The sequence below is a fragment of the Nothobranchius furzeri genome, chromosome 12 (assembly GCF_043380555.1).
Source record: "Nothobranchius furzeri strain GRZ-AD chromosome 12, NfurGRZ-RIMD1, whole genome shotgun sequence".
Classification (NCBI taxonomy): Eukaryota; Metazoa; Chordata; class Actinopteri; order Cyprinodontiformes; family Nothobranchiidae; genus Nothobranchius; species Nothobranchius furzeri.
Genome location: NC_091752.1, coordinates 62,787,476 through 62,807,635, shown reverse-complemented (window position 1 = coordinate 62,807,635; position 20,160 = coordinate 62,787,476). Strand labels below are relative to the sequence as shown.

General features: G+C 43.8%; 1 protein-coding gene across 5 annotated transcripts in view; it reads right to left on the bottom strand.

Annotated features, from left to right (window-relative positions):
- Positions 1-20,160, bottom strand: part of LOC107376413 (cullin-9) — an 83,128-nt gene that overhangs the window by 36,222 nt on the left and 26,746 nt on the right. For all 5 annotated transcript variants that reach the window (XM_070542802.1, XM_070542804.1, XM_070542805.1 and 2 more), the window contains exons 11-22: positions 15,635-15,825; positions 15,368-15,564; positions 13,914-14,071; positions 12,410-12,498; positions 12,224-12,329; positions 11,924-12,151; positions 6,286-6,376; positions 5,923-6,094; positions 5,737-5,842; positions 5,561-5,656; positions 5,306-5,481; positions 5,089-5,222 (exon numbers count right to left, since the gene is read on the bottom strand). In XM_070542802.1, coding sequence (XP_070398903.1) covers positions 5,089-5,222; positions 5,306-5,481; positions 5,561-5,656; positions 5,737-5,842; positions 5,923-6,094; positions 6,286-6,376; positions 11,924-12,151; positions 12,224-12,329; positions 12,410-12,498; positions 13,914-14,071; positions 15,368-15,564; positions 15,635-15,825 — 1,744 coding nt within the window. The remainder of the gene's footprint in view (positions 1-5,088; positions 5,223-5,305; positions 5,482-5,560; positions 5,657-5,736; positions 5,843-5,922; positions 6,095-6,285; positions 6,377-11,923; positions 12,152-12,223; positions 12,330-12,409; positions 12,499-13,913; positions 14,072-15,367; positions 15,565-15,634; positions 15,826-20,160) is intronic.

The window sequence follows — 20,160 nt, the reverse complement described above, 5'->3', positions numbered from 1 at the left end:
ATGGAACCGTGCGTCTGAAGGACTCTTAAGGAGTCTAATAATAATACCAGCTTTGTTTTGCAGGAACTGTTTTGCCGTCTCAGCTTTGTAGGTGCAAAAAAGTTTTGACGACGTGTCAAAATCTTTGATGGTTAAAGAGGTTGCGACAGGTCATCCATCTATCTAGTCATCCATCCATCCTTCCATCTATCCATCCACTGAAGCTTTCTCTAGAACTAACAAATCACTCAGCATGAACCAGTTTTAAGGTTTTGATGTTATGATTTGCACAGCCAATCAAAGGCTGACAGCTTGGGAGATGTTACCAAGACAACTCAGAAACACACCTTCTTTGATAACGGATGTTTTGACTGGTTAAAAGGGCAAGTTATGTGTGGTTGTTTAACTTAACCATACTTGTTATTGTGTGAATGCAGATGTTATGGACCTGTCGTATAAACATGCTGAACACACTGCAGTGGTAGACATAGGGCTGGGCGATATATCGATATTTTTAAAACATCGGTATAACTTTTAAACAAGATATAAGATGACTTTATATCTTTATATCGACATAACTGGTCAAACTGCTATGCTAGCGATTAGCCGCTATGCTAGCGACATGTTGCTCCGTCTCTAAGCGGTTATTACGTGTATTTTCACAAGTTTGCTCTATCTGAGAGCCTCTGGGTGAATGTGCTGCTCTAAACTTTGCATTTAGCGTCCTGGTTTTTGATTATTTGGGGGCGTTCAACACCAACGGAGTTCTATTTATCCATTCTGCTAGTGTGGAGACGAACCAAACCCATCCTTCCACTGTGCAGTCGGGAAACATCTACGGATAGTCAGAGTGGCCAAATTACCTCAAACGCATTGTAAGGGTTTGAATAGCAAACTGGAGGGTTAACGTTTTATTTTGAAGGCGAGTTTGTAAGGCGTGGGTTACGGCGACAGGAGCCTGAAAATAATCCCCATAAAAGAGCAACCAGAGACTCTGAGTCATTACAGTATAATCGCTGATATGAGTCAGTACGGTTAGATTCCAGCCATGTTTGCCCTAATAACTAATAGCTCCACTGTGCGTGACCCACGCACGGGATATATTTTATTTCTCTGGACAATAAATATACGATATGGGCCACCTCTAGATGAAATTTAAATAATTGTACATTAATCATAAATATATAAATAAAAAGTGCCCGTGGGACATTTGATACACCTCTAGCTCCCAACTGTGTGTGTGTGTGTGTGTGTGTGTGTGTGTGTGTGTGTGTGTGTGTGTGTGTGTGTGTGTTATCAGGCAGCTCTACCAGTGTTTCTAAAGCTCAAACTGGTAGAGAATAGGCACTAAGGTTAAAGTTTGACAAAAATCAACACATTTTTATGCATTTTATCTACTGATTTATGTATGTAATTTCTCAAGACAGCTTGAAGTGAGTTAACTTGTAAATATTTTACAGGAGGAAAAATATCGAGATATATATCGTATATCGGAATTCAGCAAAAAAATATTGAGATACAAGTTTTCATCCATATCGCCCAGCCCTAGGTAGACAAAACATTACATAACAATTATTGAACACAGATTAATGAAGCATTTCATTATAATATGATTGTAATAAGTAGCAATAAGCAAATATGTATTTAATGATTATCTAGACCATAAGACATGGAAGAAGTTCATATTGATTTAGGAAATCATTCTTAATTTTAGCAACTGATCCGGGCTGGAGTTGTTCTTTTGTTGGGGGAGACAGATAGGGCCTTGGGAAAGAAAGTTATTGTTTATCTTTCAGAGCTGCAGAGTCTGTGAGCCCCAGCTGGTATGAAAGCAGGCTCATTTAAAGGGAACACATGCAGAGTTGTGTCTCCTTTCTGACCAGATGTTGAATAGACGTAGAAAGGTCAGACTGTTTCTAAACTGACCAATGCTGGACGTACACATCCATCCTTCCATCTATCTAGTCAACCATCCATCTAACCAGCCATCCATCCATCCATCCATCCATCCATTCATTGGCCCATCCTTCCATCTATCTAGTCATCCATCCATCCGTTCATCTATCTAGTAATCTATCTATCCATCCTTCCATCTATCTAATCATCCATCCATACATCTATCTAGTCATCCATCCATCTATCTATCCATCCATCCATTCATCCTTCCATCTATCAATCCATCCAACCTTCCATCCATCCGTGCATCTATCCATCTATTCATCCATCCATCTGTCCATCCTTCCATCTATCTAGTCATCCATCCATCCATCCTTCCATCTATCTAGTCATCCATCTATCCTTCCATTTATCTTGTCATCCATCCATTCATCCATCTACCTATCCATCTGTCCATCCATCCATATATCTAGTACTCCATCAATCCATCCATCCTACCATCTATCTAATCATCCATCCATCCATCCAACTACTTGTCCATCAGTCCACCAACACATCTAAACACCCATCCTTCCGCCCATCCATCCATCTGTCCATTTATCTAGTCATCCATCCATCCAACTACTTGTCCATCAGTCCACCTACACATCCATCTGTCCATCCTTCCATCCGTCCATCCTTCCATCTATCTAGTTATCCATCCTTCCATCTATCTAGTCATCCATCCTTCCACAGCTATGAGTTACAGCTATGTCACACATATGAACCTAACACACAGAGCAACAATGGTTTTAACCTTGTTTTGCTGAGTTTTAGCTACTTCCGGTCACTTTCGTCAGAGCTTTGGTGATGTTACATCCGTTGCAGTTTATCACCACCCTCTACTGCCCTCAGATAAACAACAGATGTGATGGACTTCCAGAGAAACACTCCTCCTCACTCACCAGTAAACATCCAGGGAGCAGACATTGAGGTGGTGGATGCCTTTAAGTATGGGTGTTCACCTCAACTCATGTGCACTCATACCTCTCTACAGTTCTCTCCGGGCATTAACGGGTCATCAGCTGGGGACCACCAATCATAGATGTGTCGGTCCTTAAACCCCAGTACATCTCCTGGTGGCGGAGCGATGGCAGGGATCTCTCCCTGTCCCCCCCGTTGATGCCCTCGATGTTTGTTCCCCCCAAACCCTTTCCTTCGTCCTTATCCACAGCCAAAATCTAGCCCTTTCTGCCTCCTTTACCAACTCCTTCGTGGCTTTCCGGCACCCTGCTGCTGTGCATCCCAAGTCCTGGAGCAGGTAAACAGTTGAATACCCTACAAAGCCCCTATATCCTACATCAACTGGGTGTATAATGGTTTTCCAGCCAGCCTTCCTGCATTCCTCCACTAAGTCGGCATACTTGGAACGCTTGCGCTCATTGGCAGCCTCCATGCCCTTTTCCCACAAGGCTGTGAGCTCCACCAGCAGGATGGTCTTACTTGGCCTTGACCAAAGGATCAGATCTGGTTAGACGGACGTCTCTACGATCTCTCTGGGGAACTGGAACTGCTTCCCCAGGTCGACCGTTATGTCCCACTCACTACCAGATGAGAGAACTTTCGATGGTGTATATATATATATATATGTAACAGTAATATTGAAAGGCACTTATGTCTGTACTTCATTTCTATTTCGATGCGTATTGGAATTTCATGTTGTCCCGCACTGGGACGTAAAAAACCTGCAAATTCTGATCAACACCTTTCAGAGCTGATCACACCAGCTGCCTGTCGGTCCTACCCATCGACATATAAACAAATGGACAAAGCCCGCCCATTGCTCCGCCGGGGGGAAGCTGAAGCCAAAAATGGGAGGTTCCCACTACTCAGTGCAGAAATAAAAAAAACACACGAGCATCAGCAGTCAGACGCAGCCACACACCAACACTCATGTGTGTGTGTGTGTGTGTGTGTGTGTATGAGCGTCAGAAGGCTCAGCAATAACCTGTAGAATAGCTAAAGTCATCATGCTGGAGCAGCTTTCTCTGTGGTGGACCACACCAGGTTCTGCCACTAGAAGCTGATAGGGATCAGAAATACATCATCTCATAACACACAAAGCTGTGAGAGTTTTAACGTCTGAAATCTGTTAGGTTGTTCCTGACAGCAGCTACATGTAAGTTTCAGTTTCCCTTCTGACTGAAGCTGCTGCAGCATGTAGGTGTAGACTCAGTCGTCCTGGACATGATCATCCTGATGGTTACAGTTAAAAACAGCTGGACTTCTCTGGTTACATTGGAGACGTTTAAACTCTCACCCAAGAGGTTCCTGCAGGTCCCAGACTTTGATTGTGGTCAGAAACAAACACACTGGTTGTGCTGCAAGTCTAAATGTTTCTGCCTAAATGAAGGTGATGTTGTTAAAATCTTACCCCTGACCTGTTTTCATGTCTGACTACTTTGGTGTTTAGACCAGCTGTTGGGTTAGTAATGTCTGGGTTTAGAAATGAGCAGCTCATTTAACTAGCGTCGGGGAGAGCTATAGCTAACTGGCTTCTCACCACGATGCCACCATCTTGGCCCCTTTCAAAATGTCTTCCGCATACATTAATGAGGCTCGAACAGAAGCATGCACCCCCACAAATCTAATGGGCCATTCCCATCTGTACCGGGTCGGCCCGGGCCGGGTAGCGTAGGTTGTTTACATATCTGGGTGGCCTGGTATTTTTCCAGGCCAACCGAGGCTCATTCTCAGCCCTCTTCTCGAGGGGGTCTGCTTCAGGCCGACCAGGGCCAACACACCCACTGCTGACAACAAATTCACACCTTCCATTAGAGCAAGCCTCTGATTGGTGGGTAGAATCAACCCACATGGGCTTAAGACAAGGATGTGTGGAATCAACCGGGCCAGGCTGGGGCCGACTGGGGCTACCCGGCCCGGGCCGGCCCGGTACAGATGGGAATGGCCCATTAGATTTAAAGGACTGGCTTGGTAGGGGAAGCGTGCCATTACTTTCATAGTGTTTCGAGTTACCATGGCAACGTTGCAAAAAAATTCCAATTCATTGGATAACATGGAGATTTTTATAACATTTTGGATGCACCCTTGTTGTTTTTGAGCCCCTGGTGTATGAAAACCTTTTACGCTTTCTTGAGACCCACAAAACAGTCACATGAAGGTATGGCCCAAACCCAACAGCCTTTGTTAGATGACATCACTGTATGCACGTACCTGCTTGTGTGATGCTGTGGACAATGGGGGTAATGAGAGCCTCCCAGCAGGTTCGACCCAGAGCTTCAGCTGCCTCAGCGTCAGGCAGGAAGCGATCTGCAAACATCTGTTCGTGTCTGAGTGCGCTGTTCAGTCTGCCACAAACACACGGACACACACAAACACACATTTAAGTGTGAGCTCTGTGGAAATACTGGCATTTGAATTCAAGACATACTTGTTGAAGAGCTGCAGCAGCTGCGTCCTGTCCTGCCCCACCTCCTGACACCAGGTGTGAGCCTTGGTGCTGTAGAACAGGTATGTACGACAGCACAGCTGCTCCTTGAACACGGGCCAGAACGTTGGTTTTGGACCCAAAACCTCAAAGCCATGGACGCGAGTGTCAATCCCACCCTGCAGCAGTGAGGAAGCCGTGAGAACACGAGAGGAGGCTGTAGCACCGAATGAACAGAGCTGAACTCTGAGCCCAGACCTGCTGGCATCTCTTGATCCTGATCTGGATGATGGACCAAAAACGGGTCATGTTCTGCAGCAGAACCACTCGACTAGCAGAGGGGGCCACGTTTACCTGTACAAACACTGCACCATCAAACAAGATGACATGGAGCCATCCTGATTAACGTGCTGAGCCACGTTAATCAGACTCACCGTGTTCAGTTCTGTGTTGATGTTGGTTGGGTCATCTCCTCCAAGAACCAAGATCCGGGCCGGCATGTAGCTTGAATCCTCACTGGCCACCAGAATAGCCAGTTGTCTGAGCAGAGAAATGACAATTCATGCTTAAGAGGCTCAAAAGAGTCAGGCGACAGAAAGGAACAGACAAGCCCCGCCCACCTGATGACAACACCCTTGTGCATGTAGATGTTGATGAAGTGTGAGCCGGTACAGCCATTAGACTCCCAGTACGTTTTGGGGTTCTTATCGGTTAGTTTGTTGGCTCGATGGTGATTGGTTGAAACCTCCACCTTCTCCCAGCATTTGTCCTCCTTCAGCTCGACACTGGATCCTGAACCAGTGAGAGGGTTTATTCACACAGCATCTTTTACTGACAGAAGTTGCTAATTGCTTCACAAAATGATGCTAAAAACTAAAAATAACAAACACTTATCAAGATCAAAGGATAGCTACAAGCTTTCAGAGATTAAAATGCAGCGGCAGCTTCCCAACCATGAAGGACAGAAACAGGTCTGTGCTCACCTTGGCACAGGTTCCTGAGGAAGACATCAAAGAAGGGGATGTTGATTGGCTGGTGGCTGCGGCGATGCTCCTCAATCTGACCCAACACCATCTGGATAGAAACATGAAGTCCTCATGAGTAAAACTAAATGTGTACTGAGAAACGCGGTGGCTGAAGGCAGGGACCTTGGCGGTCTGATCCCCGGCTACAGAAGCTGGCTCTCAGTAAGAGGAATGTTTCCTCCCTGGTGGGGCAGGAGCCTGAGTTGGTGAGTGAGGTTGAGAGGTTCTGGATAGAGTCGGACTCACCTCAGCGCATGGCTCTGGCTCTGGAACCAGTTTCCTTGAGAGGAGCTGGACACTCTACCACTCTGGACAGACCATGGGTGGGCATACTGATTGCCCCTATCTTGGTGCCTGTACGTGGGGGTTTACCCCGGAGAACGAGAGGGTACCCTCCTCCGCCTACGTGTGGGGGGACGGGTTCTGACTGTGGTCAGTGCTTATGCACCAAACTACAGCTTAGACTACCCACCCTTTTTAGAGACCTTGGAGGGGGTGCTGGAGAACGCTTCTTCTGGTGACTCCCTCGTTCTGCTGGGTGACTTTAACGCACACGTGGGCAACGACAGTGAGACCTGAAGAGATGTGGTTGGGAGGAACCCCCCCCCCCTGATCTGAATCTGAGCGCTGTTTAGTTATTGGACTTCTGTGCTCGTCATGGATTGTCCGTTATGAACACCATGTTCAGACATAAAGGTGTCCACATGTGCTCTTGGCTACAAGCTACCTTAGGCCGCAGATCAAAGATCGACTTTGTTGTCGTTCTTTCATCTGACCTGCAGCCGCATGTCTTGGACACTCGGGTGAAAAGAGGGGCGGAGCTCTCAATTGACCGCTACCTGGTTGAGAGTTGGCTGTGATGGTGGGGGGGATGCCGGTCAGACCTGGCAGGCCCAAACGTATTGCGAGGGTCTGCTGGGAACGTCTGGCGGAGTCTCACATATGGTGTAACATTTGTTTTGTTAGTCTGCAAAGATTAAAGGTACTTCTACTCATTTGAGTACTCCAGGTCATCCAATTGTAGAGCACCAACCTGAGTGGATGATGCACAGAGAGCTTCATTTTCTTCTGCTCAAATTTTAATGTTTGCATTTTTCAAAAGTGTGTATTTGTGTGCTCTCTACATCCACTTTCATTTTTTATTTCATTTAGTTTTTTACCAAAACTTAACATTACAAACAAGGGGTGCATGTGTCAGTTAATTACAAACAAGGGGTGCATGTGTCAGTAGAGAGAGAGAGAGAGAGAGAGAGAGAGAGAGAGAGCGAGAGAGAGAGAGATGACAAAAAAAAAATAAAACAATCCAAAAGTATAAGGCAGAGTACAGGTTTACGGAGATTCAAACAATATCCGGGCGCCTGGACAAAATGTATTGTTTCCATTTGTCCCAAATCTTAACTCAAGTATCATATTGAAGTCTATTAGAGAATGTAACTTTTCCCATTTTAAACAACCTATAGACCAGTGGTTCCCATCCTTTTTCCCAAGGGACCCCTTTTTTACCAGTAAAATTTCTGACGACCCCCTCCCATTCTCTCTTCCAGTACAGTATTAAGAAATGATAAAATTGTTCAAGCACATTTTAATATGCTTTGGTTCAATAGATAACAGTAATCGTAGGCTCCAGTACAGAACAAAGTCATTAACAAAACCAAACAGAGCATAATGTGCTTGACAGTTTGTATTACTTCTCTGAACACATTGTTTCTTGTAAACACTGATAAATCAGTCATTCCTTTCAATAAACGTTTGACACATAAAAAATACACTGAGCAAAATGTACTTAAATGTGTATATTACTGTTTGTACTAGATTATTTACTGTAAAGGCTGTGATTAATCAGAATCAGAATCAGATTAGGTTTGTTGCCATTTTCAGTGAACAAACAATTCACAAACTAGGAACTTGCTTCGGTACTAACGTGCTATATATAACATGAATAATATAATTAAAAATAGAATAAAGTAGAATAAAATATAATAAACTAGCATAAAAATTAATCAACCAGTCCTATCTTTAATGAACTTTTGACACTTGAAAATAAAACAGTGAGCTGAGCAAAATGTTCTTAAAAGTGTGTTACTTTTTCTGTACTAATTATTTCCTGTCTTAATATCAGTAAACTTTTCACTCATGAAAAAAATGTGAGAAAAATGTAGGCTATAAACAAGTAATAAATGAAGTTTTAACCCCTTAAAGTGGAGAGGTCCTGGCGACCCACTGAGAGGCTTTGGCGCCCCCTTGTGGGGGTCAGGACCCCCAGGTTAGGAACCACTGCTATAGATAACCTCATGCCAGTCATCCAAAGATGGAGGTTTCACACTTTTTTAGTGATAGTCTTTCGGGCAGTTAAACTCAGAATGCCATTCAAGCGCTTGGTCTATTTGTCCTCGTTTACCGAGTACAAACATCCAAACAAAAGTTCATCCCATATGAAGGGAAGGTGCATGCTGAAAATAATCTCTAACTCAGAAATAATTGAAGCCCAGGAAGTGTTTATCAAAGGACATGACCAAAACAGGTGGAAGTGCATAACTCCTTGGGCCCCACAGTATCTCCAGCAAAGAGTTGGAGTAATGTTTACTTTGCGCAGGAGTAATAATAAATCTGCAACGGCTCTTCCGGCCAAAACACCTCCATGTGGTTGAGCTAGAGATGCTCCATTGAAAAGCACATTGTTGATACCAAGTATCGTTCGAAATTGCCATATTTGTTTCCCTTTCCCTTTTTTGTTTGATGTAGATTGTATTCAAATTCTTAATCTCCTGTAGACCCCTATACAGTCTTGAAATTACTTAGAGACCAGGATCCGCTTGGTATGCCTTCACAAATATTTTTAGAACAGTAAGATCAAAAATATCTTTTCTCTTGGTTATAGAATTCTGTAAATGATGTCTGATTTAGAGGAACCAGAAAAAATCCATACTACCCAGCTGATAATGTTTTTTTATTGACTGGAAGTTTTTAAGATTTCCCTTATCGTAAAAATTATAGTATACTGTTAAGCCTTGTCCTGCCCAATTTTTAAATCTTGTATCTAACTTGTTCGGCAAAAAATCAAGATCATACGCACACCATCTTAAGATCCTGGCCTCTTCATTCCAATTATTCTTGTTATTTTATAAATTGCAACCAACGTTTTAATGACAGGTTAATCCATTGGTTTCCTTGTTCAATTTGTATTTAAGTAGTGTCAAATCCCCCAAACTACTTTGAATTGCAAAACCTCTTTTCTAGTGGCTATTTTTTGCCCCACAGATTAACCCGCCAGGAGCCGTGATGTCTGCTGAAACACCATCTTTATCTGCTGCTGTCCCAAGATGAAGGACACTTCAAGATTTTTCAATAATAATTTTAAATAATAATTTTAATAAACTCTTTGACTTAATTACTGTTCACTACAACCATCATAAATAATCTCTTGGTTCAGTATAAATGTATTTTAATTACTGAAATGACTTATTATGCTTTGAGTAATAATATAATTATTTATGATAATCCGTAATGTGTGGTCAGTAAACCAGAAGGTCATCTTACACATTTAACCACCTCACGCAGAGGGTATCCAGGGTAAAGTTAAAACACCTCACATGTCTTTACTCATAACATCAAGCTTTGATGCTGAGAGGGCGTGTTCTGAGGGTTTTGTTAAAACCAAATTCCGCAGCTGTACGTTCAGTTCTTGAACCATACCAGGAGACGAGGGACGGACGCCCAAGTCTCTACCAAGCATTCTGTCACGCCGATAGTCTTGCTTCGAACAAATGCAACTGTAACTAGCTGACGCAAAACTCCTTCAGAGTTAAGCCAGACGCTCGACACCGTGTACCCTGCAACATCTCTGGACAAGAGGATCGGTTCCACTAGGGTCTTCTCTACCGGACCGAGTACCCCTGAGGCTGACAACATCCTCCTTGACCTCCGGATCCACACAGAGAGTCGTCTTGCTGGGTGAGGTAGCACACAGATGGTGTTTGATGCTGTTTTCTCTAAGTAACATCAGTTGGCTTCAAAACAACTTTCCACCCAGAACGCTTCTCTCGCTGAAAGAAACCTTCTGAGATTCATTCACGCATCCAAAACTCGCATTTCATTTTAGTTTCCATTCAGTCACAGGTTTGCTTTTAAAAACAAGTTTTAATATCAAAGCTGTTACAATTGGTTTTAATATCACAGCTGTTAAAATTGTCATTTTTAAAAGTGTTAGTAATAAATTCGTAACTTTTTTAAAACTCTGACTCTTTGAAATGAAACAAAGAATTGTGTGTATATATTTGGTTATTGAATAAGCAAAGATTCCTAACTTCTGATTCAATAAATAAACTTTTTCCATTAAATTTAATTATCTTAAATAAAAAATTAATCTTTGGATTAAAAATAGAGGAGCAAGCTGACCAAGACAGTCTCTGACTTTACGAACCAGCTTGTCTGGGGCACAGATGAGGATCTCAGTCTTCATTCAGCTGTAGAAAGTTCCCAGCCATCCAGGTTTTAATAGAGTCTAAGCAGGTGTGTAACAGCTGCAGCTTAGACATCTCAAGGGGCTTAAAGGAGATGTACAGTTGGATGTCATCTGCATAAAGATGGTAGGAGATTCCTTTGAAGGAGCTCAGGATGTGCTGAAGAGGAAGCAGATAGAGGAGGAAGAGTAGAGGCCCCAGCACAGAACCTTGTGGGACACCATGGGTAAGAGAGGTGGTGGAGGACCTAAACTTGGAGGCGGCCACAGAAAAGAAGCGCTCAGATAGATAAGAGGAGAACCACTCCAGAGCAGATCCTGATAGGCCTACCCAGTCTCTGAGCCTCTCCAGTAGCAGGTGATGGTCAACAGTGTCAAATGCTGCAGTCAGGTTCAGCAGGACCAGAACAGAACAGTCCCCTGCATCACTGTGAGTCAGAAGGTCATTAGAGACCCTAAGAAGAGCTGTTTCAGTAGAATGAGCTCTACGAAAACCTGACTGGAAGCTCACGTGATAATGACCGGCAAGATGCAGTCCTCGGAAAAGACAGCAGCCTGCTGTCAGCAGGTGACAAGCTCCTGCGCGTCGGGGGGGCAACGCGCTGTGCCAGAGCGTCGGTACTGACAGCCGCCGTAAAACGGACATTTAACCAAATTGTGACCTATTCCCTCTTGCAATTTAATCTTACCCTCACCCCCATCCTAATCTTAACCAGCTTGCGCATGCAAAGCTCTGATTGTTGACGCGCTCCAGACATCTGCGTCCTGAGCACGGCCACAGTAACATATACAAATCAGGTGTCGCCACCTCAAAAACTAATTTAACACTCAATCGTTCATGTCGGCACATTTCCTTTTATGTTTTCTGTCTCTTATTCTTTTATTTGTGCCTGATACGTTTCCCTGCTGTGGATCGGGGCGCATCACCTGTTTTGTCCTCGGTGAAGCACCACTGATACGGCCGGCGAGCAGCGCGCACTCCGCTGTTTTGTGTGTGTTTGTGTGTGAGTGACAGTGAGAGAGAGAGTGAGAGTGAGAGTGAGAGTGAGAGTGAGAGTGAGAGTGAGAGAGAGAGAGAGAGAGAGAGAGAGAGAGAGAGAGAGAGAGAGAGAGAGAGAGAGAGAGAGAGAGACCAACCTGGATGCACCCTGCAAGCACACTGGTGGTCATCTTTTTGTAAAGACTGGCGTACTTCTCACAGTCACTGATGAGGTCTCGCAGCTCCGTGACCAGCAGTAGGTTGGTGCTGTGCTTATCCAGAGCCTTCACCAGAACCTCTTTGGCACCAAGTCGGCACATGACCACAGCATAGTCCTTGTTTAGAGAGGCCAGGCGGTACAGGAAGCGGATGAACAGCTGCACAACCTGGGGGTCATCACAGCAGGTTATCATTGGTTTCATGAGAGCACCCTGACCTCCACCTCGAGGAAAGCTGACCTCTCTGTCGTTGATGGAGGCCATCATGGTGGACAGACAGGGCCATATACTCTCATGCCATGGCAGAACATCCTCCTTGTAGTTGTCCAGGAATCTACTCAAAATCCTTCAGGAAAAATGGCCAGTCAGAACATCTTCATCTCTATTGCCATGGCAACAAGAAAGGTGATATAAGGCGTACAGTACCTGAGGATGGAGAGAAGGACTGCCCGGTCGGCTCGGTGCTGCTCCATCAACCGGACCAGGTCCTGGTAAGTGTCTCGACTGTGCGTCACCTGCACAAAGCGACAGGAAGCAGGATGCAACTGCAGAACGTCAACGAGGCACTCGAAAGGTCCCAACGCTTCTAAACCTCAACAGGTGATCGGCGTCTGACACAGGGGTGACGACGGCAGTGGCGTTTAGTCCCCGTCCTTTAACTGCAGGGGCGCCAGTTACATCCAGTGTGCTCCATTTATGGCCCACCCTTAGGAGTGAATGGCCGGAGTGTTAAAGCGCCTTGGGGGTTCTTGGAGTCTAGAAGGTGCTGAATAAATACTAGGGATGCTCAGATCTGATCATGGGATCTTCTAAGCATCTGGAATCAGGTGCAAAAGATTGGCTATAACCTTATAAGATAAAAATCGTGACTTTTTAAATTCATCCCAAGTTAGAAGTTTTCTAATGGCTTGGTGTTCACTTAAACAAGTTCCTCTACACCAAAATTCATGGTTCCACAGATGACAACACCTCACACAATAAGGTAGTCAAGGTCACACAATTTAAGGAAGTCAGGGAATTCACGCACTTATCACTTAGCTGTTAGCTAGCAGGCGAACACAGAGCCAACATGCTACCTCAGGACAGAGGAAATGTCTGCAGGTTGGTTGTATTTTAAACCAGACAGACTTGTAATGTGTACTTATTGGGCATGTAACGAGGAAAAGGTAAAGCTGCATTAACACAGCAAATCTGACACGCCACCTAAAGAACATGGTGGCGCAGTTGTTAGCACTGTTGCCTCGCAGCACGAAGGTCGCAGGTTCGAAACTCGGCTGCGGCCTTTCTGCGTGGAGTTGCGTGTTCTCCCCATGCATGCGTGGGTTTCCTCCGGGTACTCCGGTTTCCCCCACAGATCACAACATGCCCTATAGGTTATAATGTTGTAAGTCGCTTTGGATAAAAGCGTCTGCCAAATAAATAAACATAATAATAATAAACATAATAAGCGACTTGGATAAAAACTTCGAGCCAGTCGACACTGAAAGATACGTTAAAAAAACAAATTGTTTACAAACAGCAGTAGTGTCTATGCAAACTAACCCCAACTTCACAGATGCAGCACTACATGTGTCCTGGAGAAAGGAGTGACCCTGCCGCCAGCAGTCACGAGCTGGTGCCTGCCCTTTTGCTCACAACAGCCCCACAAAGTAATTGATCAGAAATAAGAGCCAAGACATTACTTTTAAATAGATTGGTAATATTAACACATTTCTTTTTAATGTACTATCTTAAAGGGTGAAATGACAAACAAAAAAAAAAAACCCACTTAAATAATAATTATGATAAAAAAACCTAAAGGACTGGTTGGATATGTTCTGCTGAAGTGTCAGATCGGGACTATGTATCGGCAGATAATCAAAATCAATATCTTGGATCGGGAGTGAGTAAATGTTATCAGAACATTCCTAAACGACTGTTTCTCATTTACCTGGCTGCGCTCCTCCGCCAGCTGTGACATGGGGTCATTCAGCAGCTGCTCCAGAGTCAGGATCACCTCCTTAGTTACCGACAACTCCCTCAGGCTCACCAACACCATCTGTAGCTCTGTGTCCTTAAAGTCCTGTTGTTCCAGACAGTCCTCACACTCTTTACACACGCACACAGACAGACACACACACACGAACGCACGCAGGCACACACACACACACACACACAGGCACACACAATGTTGATTATATATTTCTTCATCAAGTTGACGCAGTGATAGCTTGATCTTGTATCCCATTTTTGTTCTCTTTCTGCAGGTCTAGAAGCAGACTCTTATTCATTATTGTTTATTTTTGTGGAACACCCCGCCCCCATTTTTGGCCCAGATACCTCCGCTACATGGACAAGCACCATCATACATTGGTGAACTTCTCAGCCTTTGATCATCCTCACAGCAGGTCCCTGAGGTCCAGTGACCAAAGCCTATTGGTTGTGCAGCGCACCAGTCTAAAGACCAAAGGTGACAGATCATGGGATGCTGTGGCCCCCAGACTGTGGACCTCTCTCCCCCTGAGCCTTTCTACCTATTCCGCCTTTCCTGGGATCCACTGATTTCCCTCTTTCCTATTTATTTTCTCTCTCCCTTTCCTTACATTAAAATCTTTTTAATCACAATTGACATAATTTAGTTCTCATTTTGAACATATTTTTGATCGTTATTTATTCTAAATGTTTTTTGTACTCAAATCGCGGGGGGATCGAGCATTTGTGCATGCTGCCCCAAAGCTATGGAACTCATTGCCCATTGGAGCTCGGCAGGCTCCGTCTCTGGCGGTTTTTAAATCTTGTTTAAAGACCCACTTTTACACTTTGGCTTTTAGACAGTGACTCGTTTTAGTGTTTTATTGTATCATTGTTTTAATGTGTTCTTAGTATTCATCATGTTTTATCTGCTTTTGATTGTGATTTTTATGCTTTGTTTTAGCTCCTTGTAATGGTTGTGTTTTGTTTTAGCCTGTGCAGCACTTTGGGCAGCTCCCATGCTGCATTTTAAACGTGCTATATAAATAAATTATGCTATGCTACTTTGTTTTTTTGTTTTTGGGAAGCGAATCGTGACTTTTATCTTGAGAAGCACTTTATAAAAGATCGTTTTAGTTTTGTGGTTAGCAAGCTGAACGTGTTGGTGTATAGCAGTGAAATCTGGCCCCGCTGAAAAACTTTCCCACTGAGAACGTTCCAGACATTGTCTATGCTATTCATTGGTACAATTTTAAACGGCATTTACATGGCATATAGTGGCATATAAAAAATTCATCTAACAGAGATAAACTGGTATACCGTACAGCCTGAAAATGAAGCCTCTGTGAATTTGTGGGTATTTTGTCTGATTGATGTTGGTTAAAAGTTTCATTGAGGAGAACAATCTGCTCTGAGGTTTGTTCTGACACTTACCTTCACATTCCAGCTTGTGCACCATGGAGATGTGGTTGAGGGCTATGATGGCAAACATGGTCTCGGCTCTGGACAGCGCAAGACATTTTTTGAGGACAGGGGTGACGCCGCACGCCACTAGCTGTTCCGCCAGGCTCTTGTGGTTAGCGATGAGCATGATGATTACAAGCAACCCGTTACGCACCGACAAAATGCAGCTGCACAGAGGATCAATGGTCAGCAGGCTGCAGTCAGATAAAAGAAGCTGAAAATGCAATTATGGCTAACCCTTTGGTCTTCAGCATGAGGTCAATGGCAGCAGGAATGGCGGCCAGCAGGCATTTGGAGCCTTCGGGCGTGGCTGAGCCGATGCTGGCAAAAATCTCCAACATCATCTGTGTACCAGACTCTGAAAGTGGGAGGCTGCTGCAGGTGCTGCGCAGGTCATGTTTGCTGGCTCCAGTGATGACCTTCAGAGTCTGGGAAAAATGAACCATTCATCACCACCATTAGAGGTCAACTAATATTGGCTTTTCTATTGCTGATACCAATGCCGACGTGGAGGAAACATGATCAGCTGATGTGATGTTGTTTTTTTGGGGCCAATTTTCATGGAAAACTAGGCGTTTTCCACTTTATTTGATTACTAAATTGGCACTAATACCATCAGTTAGTGCACAAAATCTCTCAAGCTGAATCAGGTTTTAAACACAGAATTTATCCAACTGCTAAATCTTAATTTTGAGAACTGCTCAGTGTTAAAATCAGACATCTGAATAAAGTTAATCAAACAAATCAATAAACTGACCAAGTACTTCATATTCCAAACTGGTAAGTAAAGATACATTTTTGTTGAAAATGATTTATAATGAAGATGTTATTCAGGAAAGTAAATATTAATTTTAATAAAGTTCTGAAAGAGCACCAGGCTGCCCGGGGGATGTGCCTCATTTTAAATAGGCTTTACTAAGTGTTAACTCACTGTAAATGTAAATATTCAGGGAGTTTCTTGTGTCATGTTCTATAGCGAGGTGCTGCAAGAGGCGGGTTTGTGTGAGGAAATGAGGGAAAGATGGCAGAAGTAAAATAAACGGCAGCACTAAAAAACATGTTTATTAAACTTTACACTAAGGAGGTGTATCGGCCGATGCGGATATAAAAAACACCATCATCAACATAATCCTTCTCACTATAATCACCATCCTCATCCTCACTATAATCACCATCCTCATCCTCACTATAATCACCATCATCATCACCCCCATTATAATCACCATCATCACCATCATCATCCTCACTATAATCACCATCATCACCATCATCATGCTCACTAACCATCATCATCAACATCATCATACTCACTATAATCACCATCCCAGGGGTGGACATTAACTTCAAAACCAACCGGCCAGCCGGGCCGGTAACTCTGAATATTTACCGGTCCCGCCAAGAATCTACCGGCCCCGCTGGTCAGCTGCCAAAATGAGTCACAATAACAACTGAACCGTTTTAAATGTAATAAACCTTTATTTTGTACACATTCACAAACATAATAACGTATTCAAGTTTGAATTTGTTTGTTCCCTCAACAAAACACGATTTTGTTGTCGCATACTTCCGGCATACAACGCAGTACATCACCAACTCCGCTTTGCTGTACTCGAGCCATTGGCTGTGTTCGAGATGAGCCAGTTCTGCGCAGATTAGACCAGCGGTGATCGGCGAGCAGTGCATGCCGGTTAGATTTGTGTCCGAATTGACGCCGACTTGCTCTGACGTCATGCATACGTAGGCAACGATAACCTCGTGCGATCAAGGCGGCCGCAGATTTTGGAGCAAGGCGCTGCAGTTGCTCTCCACTGCCTGCAAAACCTAGAGGATGACGGGAAACGCCTGGCTCTCACCTGATCTAAGATCTGATTGGTTCATATTTTGATCCAAACATCCGGTGGTAGAACATGAAATGATAGTGGGTCACATGTATTCTGTAAATCATGTTATGTTGATGATAACAACTATATAGGCCATAAAGAGAAATGTGTTTTGTTTTCTTTTGTCACATTTCCTATGAGCACACTGAACCTACAGCTGCTAACCTTTACTTATTATTACAGTCATGTCTTCATATACAATATATGATATCCACAAGCACGTGAGGATGTGTTTCAGCTGCTAACGGGCACCAGAATTAAAATTGAAAATTGAACAAGTGTGAATGCTAACGCAACATCTTCAGCCATCGTCACCCCCGAGCTACACATGCAGGGAAATCCAAGAGATTCAACTGGCAGAAACAACTGGTTCACACCAAGTCTCTCTCTCTCTCTCTCCTCTCACTCACTCACTCTCTCACACACACACTCTCACACACACACTCTCACTCTCACACACACACACACACACACACACACACACACACACACACACACACACACACACACACACACACACACACACACACACACACACACACACACACACACACACACACACACACACACACACACACACACACACAGAGAGAGGAAAAGAGCTGAGGAAATGGAGGACACCAGGTAGTTAAAAGAAAAACTACAGCTGAGCCGAGGCGCGCCTCGAATGGGGCGCGTCTGATCTGAACTGAGGAGCGGCGAGCAGCGGCCGGATTTCGTGAGCGATTCGCTTCTCGGCGCTTCCGTGGCCGGTGTGTCCCCGGCGAAACGCCGGCTTTCAGCCACTCCCCCTGCTGCTTCCGTCTGTTTTCCAGGCGATGCGCTGCTCAACTCGAACACGGCCATTCTCTGCGCCTCCCGTCTTCTTTAAACCGCCAAGAATCATTCCACCCACGCACACGCTTCTCTGCTTCATACCGTGTCGAACTGTCTCGCTTCTCCTCACCAGTTTTAAAGCGTTTTGCCAGAGATTTCATCAAGAAATCCCATCCCTGTGGTGGCGCCATCTTCCTGCGTGCTTGTGTGTTTCTAGCGTGGTTCCACTTCATCTTTAATAGTGAACTTATAGTTCACGTGACTATAACTAGAATGTGCAGTACGTGCACGAATCGTACAAGTGCAGTACGTGGCTAGAGGCGTGCAGGATCACGCGAGCGAAACGAAAGCGGCAGCTTCCTACAGGGCGGGGCCATGATGTAGGTGAAAGCCGATGTGTAAATGACAAAGCTTGGGCGCCACCCGGGCGGTAAGTCGTCAAGTATTTACCGCCCGACGAGAAAATTTAGCGCCATTGGCGCTCGGGCGCTTTAACGGTCCACCCCTGCCATCCTCACTATAATCACCATCATCCTCACAATAATCACATTCATCCTCACTATAATCACCATCATCATCATCACCCTCACTATAATCACCATCAATACCCTCACTATTATCCCCATCATAATTCCTCAATATAATCACCATCATCATCCTCACCATCATCATCCTCCTAACTAAAATCACCATCTTCATCAACATAATCATCCTCTCTACAACCACCATCATCCTCACTTTAATCACCATTAGTATCATCATTCTCACTATAATCACCATCATCATCATCATCATCATCATCTTCTTCACTATAATCACCATCATCACCCTCACTATATTCACCATCACCCTCACTGTAATCACCATCATCCTCACTATCATCACCATCATCATCCTCACTATAATCACAATCATTATCCACACTATTCTCACCATCATCATCATCCTCACTATCATCACCATCATCTTCAATATAATCACCATCATCACCCTCACTATATTCACCATCATCACCCTCACTGTAATCACCATCATCCTCACTATCATCACCCTCACTATATTCACCATCATCACCCTCACTATAATCACATTCATCCTCACTATAATCACCATCATCATGCTCACTATACTCAACATCATCATCAACATCATCATACTCACTATAATCACCATCATCATGCTCACTATACTCACCATCATCATCAACATCATCATATTCACTATAATCACCATCATCATGCTCACTATACTCACCATCATCATCAACATCATCATACTCACTATAATCACCATCCTCACTATAATCACCATCATCCTCACAATAATCACATTCATCCTCACTATAATCACCATCATCATGCTCACTATACTCAACATCATCATCATCATCATACTCACTATAATCACCATCCTCACTATAATCACCATCATCATGCTCACTATACTCAACATCATCATCAACATCATCATACTCACTATAATCACCATCCTCACTATAATCACCATCATCCTCACAATAATCACATTCATCCTCACTATAATCACCATCATCATGCTCACTATACTCAACATCATCATCAACATCATCATACTCACTATAATCACCATCATCATGCTCACTATACTCACCATCATCATCAACATCATCATATTCACTATAATCACCATCATCATGCTCACTATACTCACCATCATCATCAACATCATCATATTCACTATAATCACCATCATCATGCTCACTATACTCACCATCATCATCAACATCATCATACTCACTATAATCACCATCATCATGCTCACTATACTCAACATCATCATCAACATCATCATACTCACTATAATCACCATCATCATGCTCACTATACTCACCATCATCATCAACATCATCATACTCACTATAATCACCATCATCATGCTCACTATACTCACCATCATCATCAACATCATCATACTCACTATAATCACCACCCCCACTATAATCACCATCATCCTCACAATAATCACATTCATCCTCACTATAATCACCATCATCATGCTCACTATATTCACCATCATCATCATCACACT